At 40.5% G+C, this 12,087-nt stretch overlaps 2 protein-coding genes across 9 annotated transcripts in view; both read right to left on the bottom strand.

Annotated features, from left to right (window-relative positions):
• Positions 1-12,087, bottom strand: part of LOC148644088 (nuclear receptor subfamily 5 group A member 2-like) — a 313,041-nt gene that overhangs the window by 158,543 nt on the left and 142,411 nt on the right. The gene's annotated exons all lie outside the window — the stretch shown is intronic.
• LOC148644090 (nuclear receptor subfamily 6 group A member 1-like) overlaps positions 1-12,087 on the bottom strand; it is a 205,399-nt gene that overhangs the window by 74,716 nt on the left and 118,596 nt on the right. For all 3 annotated transcript variants that reach the window (XM_088615250.1, XM_088615251.1, XM_088615252.1), the window contains exon 3: positions 4,894-4,917. In XM_088615250.1, coding sequence (XP_088471376.1) covers positions 4,894-4,917 — 24 coding nt within the window. The remainder of the gene's footprint in view (positions 1-4,893; positions 4,918-12,087) is intronic.

Below are 12,087 nucleotides of genomic sequence, written 5' to 3'. Positions count from 1 at the left end.
GTGCTTACATTGTGCCAAGCAGCATTTCAAAAACATGAGACATCTCATTTGGTAGCCTATCACCCATTGCCGTTAAACAAAGTACCTGTCTGAACTAAAACTTCTTAACATTGCATAACCACCTAAATGACACATCCAACCAAAAAAAAACATTTACGATTCCCCTTACCACACAACTTTAATCCCTAATAATCTGACTCATTATCCTTACAACTGTGTGAATCACTTTCCAATCCAACTCGAGAAAATAAGGTGGAACGTTAACTTTAACCAGTGAGTTTGTAGCACTGCCCTGTCATTGGATGTAATCAAATTTGAACTTTCAATCAAGTTTCAACTTTTAAAGGTTAAAATGGCATTTTTTTAAATGATAATTGGAGCTTTAATGAAGTTCAGTCTGATTTTTAGGCAGCGTTACTTTCACAGCAGGTTTGTTCTGCGTTTTATAGTCCCGATTTCTGTCAGAATGCTTTTCTGTGCCTTAAAATTAACCCCTTCAGGATCAAGAAAAGGAGGAGTGTGAAGAGAGCTTGACATGACTGCACTGTGCAGTACGTAGCCCTATCTCTGGAGACATCTGGAGACAGGTATTTAGGAGTTAGGCTGTCCATTGCCATTAGAACAGCTTCAGTCTTTCTTGGGATTCTGTTGTACAAGATTTGCACTGTTTCTAGTGGGATATTCATCACAAAGGAAAGCCTTCAGATCTGGGGTGGAAAAGTACTCCACAGTCTAAGCTCCACAACTTTCCATATTTGTCACGAGAGCCGGGTCAGACTCCCGTGAAACGTGCTGGTAAGACCCTATGCGTGACGGTATAATCCGGAGGAGTCTGGAGAAGGACAGTAGGGAAAGACACAGCAGGGTTAGGTCGGGTTGACAGACAGGTGGCGGTGAACGTAGTGATATGGGTGGGGGAGGGGAAGCAGGGCGCAGTCCATAATCCAAGAACCGGGAGAACCATCCAAGACACAGACGATTAAAACCAGGGAATGGGGGACTAGGACCAGGAACCCGGAGATCAAAACATGACGGGTCTGGACGCTCAGAGCCCCGGGCTCCAAGGTCAGGACATCTGGGGATAAGGCCTCTGCCCTCGGGCTTCTCCGGAGCCCGGTGATAGGCGGGCCGCCAGACGCCCGTCTTCCAAGGCTGAACCCGGAACTGCAGAGACACCGGGCTTCAATAACCAAAAGGGGACGGGACACAGGCGAAAGGACTAAAACTAAAAACAATACAACAAAGGTAGGAGCGCCCTCTAGAGGAGGGATGACGACCGCGACAATATCGATTCAATAGTGTTCAGATCTGGTGACTGGGGAGGCCGTGGAAGGTGTTTGACTTTGGCCTGGTGTTCATGAAACCACTCTTAAAGCCCTGTAGCTGTGTGTATGGGGCCATAACTGCCATGGATTGAGGAAACATCTCGAGGAAACAGTGTTTGCACCACAGGGACTTCAGAATCTTCTGTCAGCCACCAACACGTATTTCAAGCTGCTGACTCCATTTATAGAATATATAAATATACACATATTTTTATGGACAAACAGCAAATCCATGTAGCCTATGAAACCTGATATGAACCACACTGCAATGCAATGCGAGTCTTCTCTTCCCCCGAGCAGTGACTTGGGTGGGCTTGTAAACCTTTATCTCAACAAGAGGAGACCCTCCAGTCCCTCTAGCGAGACTACATTATACAGTATACGATATATCTGAAGTGGTCTATTACATACTCCTAACACCACAGGAATGTAACAAACCGGATGGTGAGGTCCTTCATTTATTCAGGTTACGTTTTTGTTCCTGAATGTTTTTTTTTTCTTGATGTAGTGACAGACCTCCCTGCCTCTTCAGAACACTGGCTTCGATAACGTCGTGTTCGTCGACTTCGCTCTCTGTCAGTCGTCTTGCAGTGACTCCCAGTTACGTCACAAATGCCTGTCGGTGAACACCCTTCTATTTTTTTTGGTGTATTTTGTTCCTCCTGGCAAAAACATTTCCATTCGGTGTTGTATATCAGAGTGAGGAGACTGGCAGTGTGGGGGGCCCTTGGAGTCGAGTCGCTGCTCGTCTGGATCGAGAGAGCCCAGCTGGGGTGGCTCAGGCATCTGGTGAGGATGCCCCCTCCCTGGTCCCCCCTCGCTGGAGGTGTACCAGGCATGGCCAACTGGGAAGAGACCCAGGACACACTGGGGGGATTATATCTCTCAGCTGGCCTGGGAGACCCCCAGAAGCTGGAGACTGTTGCTGGGGAAAGCGAGGTCTGGTCTGCCCTCCTCAGCCCTGTTTCCACTGCAACCCTTGCCAGGAGTAAGCGCTCAGGAAATGATGATGACGGTATGATGATTTACAGAATCCCTTTGGATTCTCCCCACTTCCTTTACAGTTGCTAGTCTTTTTGAATTTCTCTGTAGTTCCTTGCCCCAACCCATATTATATATCCATTGATATGTGCAAGGCAAGAATATGCAAAAAAAAAAATCTCAAAAGAAACAGATAAAAGATTTTTTTTAAGCATGAATGCATATCCTTCAACAACTATATGATACTCCGCACCAGGCAGATTAATTCTAAAGGCTTTGTGATAAAATTAGAAAAACTGAAAGCTGTACTGAGCTGAAAGCAGGCTGTCAACAAAGTGTGGTGAAATTTCCTGCATTTAATAGTCTGCAAAAAGCACTTCCTGGGGAAGAATTCCCTACAGGAACTGCTTGGATTCAGAACAAATCCTCAAGGAATTTCTCCGCAACAATCCTTTGAACATTTATAGATAATTAGAATACTTCTTGACAAACCAAGAATAAAGAAGTGCTGCATCTACTGTGAAACATGGAAAAAACATCTGAAACCCCAAACAGCCTAATAATTTATTTTCCCAGTTTCCTATTTTGTCTGTACAACCAGTAAACATCCCCTAATATTATAAAGATTTCACAAATACTTTCACAATGACCCCAATAAGATTCGCTTTAATTAAAAGATTTATTACGCGGTTACAATGTGGTGGCTGCAGTGTTATCAGACCTACACATATACTGTACTTGCAGGTCACTGGCGATTCAGTTGTTGCTGTTAGCATGACAGTAGTAACCACAAGATGTCAACTGACTGCAATGTCTTGTTCTCAAAACTAAACATCACCATGAAAGATAAGGCTTAAGCCTCTGATTGGTTTTCAGGTTGGGATTGGCTAGCCTGCAAAGTGGAAAGGAATGCAGTTTTACGCTTTAAGACCCAACCCGCAGAGGAAAAAAAAACGTTCAGGAAATGCAATCAAACTACATTCAACTACACTGTTGTTTGGAATCGTAAAACCACAGAACATTTTAATAACTAGCCATGCACGGACACTTTAAGCATTGGGACTAAAAAGGCTCAAAGAAAGGAAAAATCACAAGAGTTTTATTTCACATGTATGCAAACCCATTCCAGCCCTTTTCCTCCTCAATCTCAGAACTTTGACGGGAAAAAATACGGATGCACATCAAAGAATGCATCAAAATGGCGACAAGTCATTCCCCTTTCAAAAAACTGCAAACAAAATGCACCCTCTGTGCTGTCTGTGACTTTCACAGCCATGACGCATATACATTATCTTCAACCACTGTTTGAGGCAGTCCTGCTTCTGTACGGGCTGTTAATGTTTTATACCATAGGTACTGCAAGGAAGAGGATAGTTCTATTTATTCAAGCAATTTGATAAAAGTAAAGATCACTAGTGTAATCAATAAGGGGAAAAGAGAGTAAGTACATTTATCTCACGCCATCCTCTGCATTGTATCTCCTCCAGTCCTTGAAGTCTGAGATTCCTTTTGTGGGAGTTAATGCAGTAGAATTAGTACTATTTAAAAATGAGAAAAATGTTAAAATTGTCTGCTGTAAGAGTTAACTTCGTGGTTCGTCATCGCCCCTCAGTCTCCCCGAACTGATTCCCATTAACATGTAAAGACCAAGTTGGCGGCGATGAGCCTTTGTATTAGAGGAAAAACCTAGGGACTGAAAAATGTGATTGGAGGCGTAACAGTGGTGCCACTTCTCGTTGAAAATGTTTTGTAGAATTCTTTACATCGAGCAAAACGTCAAAGATTTCTCAATAAGTTGTGTTAAAAAGTATAAAGAAGCAGGACAGAAAAGCTGCAATGGACCACAACACTACTGGACACTGAGCCACACTCAGTTGGAAAACAAGAAAAAGATTTTAGCGTATTTTCAAGGGAACACATTAAATCGAATTACTGAATACATTCAGCACTAAACTAATGCTTTTTTATAAGAAAATGAAATAGAGGCAAACAAATATCCAGTCAACCCACATAACTCCCTTAATTAAATTATATCACTAAAAGCATCTTAGAGGAGAGGTAGGATCTCAAGGCTGGGCCTGCACTGTGCTGGGATTGGACACCCCTGAGGAAGTCCACGTTTCTGCAAGCAGTGTGGGTAGGCCAGTAGGTGGCGCTCTGTTATCCTGTCCGAGTTGCCACACCTACACTCTAGTGAGCAGGGGCTGTGTTGTAGGAGGTAACATTCCTCAATTGAGACATTCAGCTGGGATCCTGACTACTATGAAAGATCCCATGGCACTTTTTTGAAAGAGAGGGGGTAGTTAACCACAGTGTCCTGGCTCATTTCAACTCTATTGTGGGCTTGCACAATCTGGCCTCCCTAAAGTTCTGCCTTAATTAAGTTGGCGAGTCAATTTCTCACTTCTGCCTGACACACTGCGGAGTTGAGCTGCTGAGACAGAAGGACTGGCGTGCAAAACCCAGATGGGGGCAGCTCTTCAGAGACAGGAGAAGTAGTTACCCTCCTATGTGTAAAATGCTTTAGGATCCCTGTAGATGGAAAGCACCATATAAATACAAAGAATTATTATAAAAGGCATCTTACCTATATGATTTTCATTCATTCCATCTGCAAGAAAACAGAAGAAAGGGTTTGTGATTTCAGCAACCTAACCCATGCTTATAATGGCATAGGCCAGACACAATCAAAAATTATACAAGACACGCAATTGTGCGATTCACATAAAACTTGGCTTAAAATATTAGACTTACACATGTCAAGTATTTTAGCACTCAGCATGCAGATTCCTGCATATGAAAACTATTTTGGAAGGTGTCCAAGGACATGGCACAAGGTCACTAGTACCTCACAACTGAGTTGAACAGAAAGTGGTTCTAAGCACTTGAAAGCTACAGGACCATTATTCCTGCTGAGATCAGTGAATATATAATCCTTGAAATAACCTAAAAAAGAGAAAGTGAAACTAAATTGGAGTCATTTGATTTGTCACGTGATCAGCTTACAAACCTGTATACCTGCCAGCTCCCACAACAACAGAGCAAATCGCTGTTCATTCTTCTATTGAAATCTCTTGTACTACAAGCCCATGTAATGGTAATACTTTACCTTATTTACAGCTGTTACCAATTATGTGCTGAGCTCCAATTTCCTTTCAGTAATTTATTGCTTTTGATTCATCTGCCATTTTGTCTGGCCAGTTGATTGAAATACAACAATGTTGGAAGAATCAGTCACATATCAATAACTAATACTACGGTAGTCATTCTCCCTCTTCGCTCTCTGGGGTCTTATAGTATACTTCCTACCTAGGTAACCTTGAATGTGATATCAGTTCTTTCATGTAAAACACTATTTAACAAAACAATGAAAAATAACATTTTCCATTTCTGCTATTACTGCTCCACCTTTTAAAAAACTGAATGTTGTGGTAATGATTTTGGTCTTGAAAAAGATGGAAAAAGTTTATACTTCATCACAATATGAGATTTCTGACATCTTATTTCTGGTTGACACTTATACAGGGTTTATTCTTCACAATGATGGTCCCATAGTGCTTCCCCGGCGCAGCTGAAATGCTGTTAATTCAAATCTATAGTTTCTGGCTCCCTCAAAACCACAAACGAGCCTGACCACCGAAACTACCTGACAACAAAGAGCTGGCGCCGGAAACAGACGTTAACCCTAATTAAGGAAGGGGCTTTTTGTTCGTTTGTAACTCCTTGCAATGTGTATAAATAAAATGTCATGCTCCTGGGGAGACAGATCTCAGATAAACTGTAAACATCTATCTTCTTTTCTATCTTTCAAAGCTACCGAAATACGAAAGCAAGCATTTCTTAATTCGAACCCTCAAACTAGGACAGACAGCCCCTATGAGATTTTGTTTTGTACAAGTTCTGTCAGGCATTTACGTATACTAGCAAAAACATCTGATTTTTGCAGATTTATTCATCAAAGTACATACAAGTACAGTCCTTACAAAGGCAAGTGATATTTTTTTGGGTTAGTGCTTCCTGGGTGTAAGATGGTTTTAGAGATTATAAAAGCTCATTTAAAAAATCTGAGCTATGAGTGCTTTGATATACCGACAGGACAACAATTTTGCTTCTATACAACTCCAACTGGCATGTCGAAAAAAGAAAAGTAGCTTTGACGCAGGAAAAAGAGGACGTGAATGGTACAGCTTGCATTTTTCAGGTTCATTTTACTGCTTTTATATGCAGCATGTAATCAATCATATCTGCTTTCAAAAAACTGAAACTTGTAGACTGACAGGGACAGGGGACAGAAATTACCTCTTTCAGTGTCTGTAACTATAAGCTCGTTGTTTCTCAGCATACCTTATACCTGAAATTCCACAATGCTGTCTCTAATTCACATTCCTCTGTGGCCCAAAGCACGTCTTTAACAGAAACCTTAAACTTCTATCTCTTAAAAACTGCCAGAATAAGCTAAGTCAGACATGTTCAGACTTGTTCAGCCAACAGCAATATATTCAGAGCACGTGTATAATATACTAGTTTTGGTGGAGAAAGTATTAATATGTCTTTCCTTGCCAGTGCGCTACCAAGATACAGACATCAGAAATCCTGAAAGCAGTTTTCTTTCCAAACACAAAGGAAAAGAAAGTATTAAAAAAAAAGGTGGCACACCTTCCTTTGACATTTGTTACAAAAATATGAAACTTTTTTCTACACAGAGAATGAAAGAAATTGAATCAATTGAAATATTTTTTTTAAAATAGCCCAGCAATGTCACAAAACAACTCTCTATATAAAATGTCTCTGATTTGTAAATAGATCTATAAGTAGATAAATGTCCAAACTGTTACATAGTAATATCTCCCTCACTTTATCACTTTGTATACACAACATACTTCTGTTATACAAGGACTGTATTCATACTTCTCTTTGTAACATATCAAACAGGACAAAACAGGACCGTTCTCCATATAATTATTCTAATTTATAATCTTCAGAGGTCCACATTCGAAAGGCAACAATTCTCATTTTCAGTACACTTGTACAGATGGTCTTATAAAATCTGGATTTTGCAGAAACTGGACAATGAAAATTAAAGTAAAGATCCTGGTTATAGGAATAAAGGCTCTTGGACCTCAGATCGGTATTAACATATGATTTAATTCAACCAGGTCTTCCATTTTCAAAGGACAAAAGCATCTTACTTTTCCCCCAAATGCGAACAGTTTTAGTTAACACTGATACCTGATAATACAGCACATGACTGTGGTACAGTATATAAGACAATTATTGGATCCTCAACAGCTAAACATATCGATAAGTATAAACAACGACTCCCTGAAGCTTTCTGTTAATATACTGAGCACTACCATTCAAGATACACTTTCCATAATTTTTGAGAATTTCGATAAAGGTTCTCAGCTTAAAATACTTCTAGCTTCTATTTCACCTCCAGGACATAGCAGAGGTGATAGCATGAAAAAAAAAACAACAACCTGAATTTAACTATTTGGGGGAAACTCTTCAGTATGACTAAGCAGGTTCTTGTCATCTGTTTACTGTATAATGAGTGGAAAAGATTAATAGAAACTTGCTGTAAGGCCAGGGTCTCAAAGTCAATCCCTTGAAGGCCTGTTTTCTGGGTTTTGCTCAAACCAGAGTACTTAGATACTGTAACTTACCTAATTATTTCCCTATCTAGACATATCCCAGACCTTTATTTAAATAGCTATTTAAATAACATACTTTAGTTATTATACAGTTACACAGAAAACGTACTGGAGCCTGGTTAAATTTATTAACCATATGCAAATACACGTGCAATTAAATGATGCAATTAAATAAATCAGACCAACTGTGTGACCGAGACCTGGGGTGAACCAAAAAGGAGCACACACCGAGTCCTACAGGAAATGAGTCTGACACCCCTGCAGTAATGCAGTATTGCCAAGCAACCTTGAGTCACAGAACATTCCAGAAAACCACCCTCACTGACTTATGCACTGGTTTATTCTAAATATACATTACTTTTTATAACACATTGCCATTTGAGACAATATGAACTAAAACGAACTTCAACGAAAATTTTTTAAAAAGTCACTTAATGACTAAGTTCGGTCTGTCAGCCACTCCCTTGTGTCTGCCAAGCCATAGTTGGGAAGGTTAAGACTTTGACTGTCACCTACCCTAGCAAAAACATTGCTGGGTATCCCTTACTCACTAGGTGAACGTTTGATCCAGGCTAAGTGTATACTGCACTGCCATTTATAAAAGAAGTGAAATTTCTGAAGAGTTGGGGTAACAGATATGGTTGAAAGTATGATAGAAAATATTAAGCAAACCTGCACTTCATTTTTTTTTCCCTCACAGTGCTGAAGTGGAAACACCCCCTCTTAAAAATTAAAACTGCCTTCAGGGGAAGAAGTGACAATTTTTTCATTGACCTGAGCAGTAAGCATAGTGAGCTTACAGTCTTTACACAGAATTATTAGTTCCAGAATTGCATAGGTATTAGTCTATGTAAAACGTAATCCACTATCTATAAACTGTAGAGCCACTTCCAATATAACTTACATAACGTCGTTATATAACGACTAAACTGTTTCTGGATAGTAAACTCCTTAATTTGTGGGTTGACCTTTAAGAAATCAACCGATTTAAAATGATCAATTTATCATTAGCCTTATGTACTTGTTCCATATGCAGTAGATAAGGGATTCCGATGACATTTTATTTTTTATTCACATAGTAAAAAAAGGTATTGTAACCACGTGCACCAGGAAAGAAGCAAATAAACCGGACTAGAAGTGACTGTGAACTTGTAATCTTTGAAGATGCCAATGTTTTGATGAAATAACAAATCACCAGAGTGAAACTCGGCAGGACATGGCCTGAAATCGTGGCACACCACAGAGCTTAGGAGAACGCAGGTCGCATATAGATCCTGCATCAATTGTACAGCAGCTTTTCTCTCCATTGGGTAACTGGGCTCTGGCAAAGCTGGGTCCTGCTACACGATTACATGCCTGCTGAGTTGTGGTCTGGTTGCGGTGCCATTTTAAACCCAGAAAGCACCAGGACAGAAGCAGCTGTGCGCTTTAACGCCGAGGACCATTGTCTACATGCCTGACAAACAGATCAGGCAGAGAGAAGAACCAACACAAAGGTTAAAAAAAAAAAAAAGTCCCAGCGCTAGAAAAAAGCACAATTAATACTAGGTTTTATGGCTCCGCAGAAGTGGCAACAGTGTGGAATGAAATATGGGTAAAGCCATGCACAATCTGACATTTTCTTTATTTGTAAACAATAGCAGGAAGGAGAGCGAGACACTCCAGCAGGACTTTCCTGATTCCGATTGCTGCAATCAAGTTCAAGCCCCGCAGGGTTTTCGTTTTGCATATATTAGTTTAAAGGCTAATCTAAACCTTTCAAGCTTTCACTAGTGGTGCGATGGAGTGTGCAGTGAGAATATAACATAGTGTCCTGCTGAGATCCAAGAATAGCAATGCCTTATAAGGCAGAAATGTTGAGATCACTAGGAAAAAAGAATTAGGGCACAGCTGTGTAGTTCTGTGGGCTAAAACATAGACTCAATATGTCATAGAAAATTAAATCAGAGAGCTGCATATAATTTGCTGCCCTGCTTTATGATTTAAATGTACACTGTAGTGATTTATGGACTCTTATTTTTTGTGTGTGGAAGCCATCAATCTGTATTCAAAAACAATGGCACGCAAAGAAAAAAAAAAGAAGGTTGTCCCTTTTATTCTGGCTACACAGGATCAGGCTAGGTTTCCCCAAAAGGAATAACTGATTTGTTTCCTTAGATATGTCAATGTCGAGCGTGCCTGGGAAGGGGACTAGGATTGTGAGGTATTGGCATATAATATGTATGCAATATGGGTATAATTTATTTAGGTCAGTTCCCTGCATCTCTTGAATTAAATTAATCCACTCCTGATTACACTGTTACACTTCAGATTCCCGTCCACGTATAATTTAATTTGACATGCTTTTTTAATTGCTCGAGGTGAGCAACAGTGCAAGCACATTTGTTTGCTCAAACACAGCCACATCAATTTCTTTTGGCTCAGGATCCCCAGGAAGCACAATATGGGCTTTGGCGTTTGCTGTGACTGGGGAGAGAATCATCTGGAATGGATTTCCAGTCCTCCAGCACAGTAGACCTTACTCAGCATGTGCCTAGTGCCCAGGACAGGCAGAGATAATCTAGGCACAAGCCCTCCCTTCTTCGTGAACAGCTCAAAAATATTTATGATGTTCTTCAAAGAGGATTTCAGCAGAGCGTGCGTGTCTGTAGTCACCTACTGTATAAAATATCTTCCACAAGCGAACTGCTTACTTTAAAACTGCCTGGTCTTCCTGAACATGCTGCTAATATGTTTATGCCTTACTTAAGTTATACTTCATTACTTAATTGAACCCCTCTGCAGGAGATTAATTGCAGACTAGCTGAATTCTTATTACGGCTTTGCAATCAGCAATAGCAACTACCTAGCAGTGTTCATTGAAAACTGAATGATGAGCACAGATGATGAGGTGACCTGTTGAATACCAAGGTAACCTGTTGAACACCAAGCCTGGTAAAAAATGAAGAGAGAAGAGCACTGAAAAAAAGCAGCATGTCTTACTTAGCAAGAAAACACCGTCATGCCATCAGAATGTTGGAGGATGGGCTGATTCAAAGATTCACTGGACTCGTTGGCAGTAGAGCCAAGTCATTCATAGTAAATGATTGATTTTCTGGGTGCATAACCCTGATGGATCATCGCGAATGGGGATACGGACCTGTAGAATGATATGGTACTTCCTCTGTACAACAGACCAATCTAGGTACAAGTGCGATGGTCTGGGCACTACTGGACTGCATGGTCTTCCTGTGGACTCCCGCTGATGTGACAACTTTCCAGTAACACAACAGATGAGGTTTCCAGTGAGCCTTGCAAGACGTGAACGCCACAGTTATGCTGTGCACGCCCGAATCACCAGACCTGAGCCTCACTGGACATTTGTGGGATGAGCTGGGATAATGCGGCATCTAGGAATCAGAGAGCAGCAAAATGGGATAGAATCCCACAAGACAGCATCTGCACCCTTGTGTGCTGCAGATTTACAGGTTGTATTGCTTCCAAGGGCTGCCCTACATGCTAATAATCACAGCAGACTACCTTTTGAGCAAACCTGTTGATGACAAATGTTAATCAGCATAATGCACTTACCTGTGTCATGTCTGTTCAATAACATTTCAGTGCCTCCACTACAAAAAGATTGTAATTTTCATCATTACAACCTTCTGAATTTGCTGCAGTTATGAGTCTCACGCAACAAAAGCTACCAACTGTCCTGAGACTTCGTGCTTCCTAAGCAGACTTCCTCGCAGTAAGTGACTACTTTCTAAAAATACCCTTTCCATGTTCAGAAAGCCAGGCTTCCCCATATGCATTAAATAATTAAATATAAAAAAAATACTGATTTCATGCAAAGCACTTTTCAAATACAAATACTGCAGGCGCACACAGTTATGGGAGATGCAATGGGAACGTTCTCCTTTGAACCCTGCAGAACATCAGATGCTTTTAAAAATATTTTTAATTAAAAAAGGCATGGGGAAAAACTATTCTGCATTTTTTTTTTAACTTATACGATATAAAGATCTGTATTAGCTAAACCGTAATTTAAGAACTGTCCGTCCTTGCATGGAAAATTAGTAACACGACATAATGTGCAACTAAAGTTTATGTGTAAGCAAAGAGGGGCATCACTAAGGCTGAAAAAA

Source organism: Lepisosteus platostomus, chromosome 21, assembly GCF_059453375.1.
Source record: "Lepisosteus platostomus isolate fLepPlt1 chromosome 21, fLepPlt1.hap1, whole genome shotgun sequence".
NCBI classification, from domain to species: Eukaryota; Metazoa; Chordata; class Actinopteri; order Semionotiformes; family Lepisosteidae; genus Lepisosteus; species Lepisosteus platostomus.
This window is presented reverse-complemented; position numbering and strand designations above follow the sequence as displayed.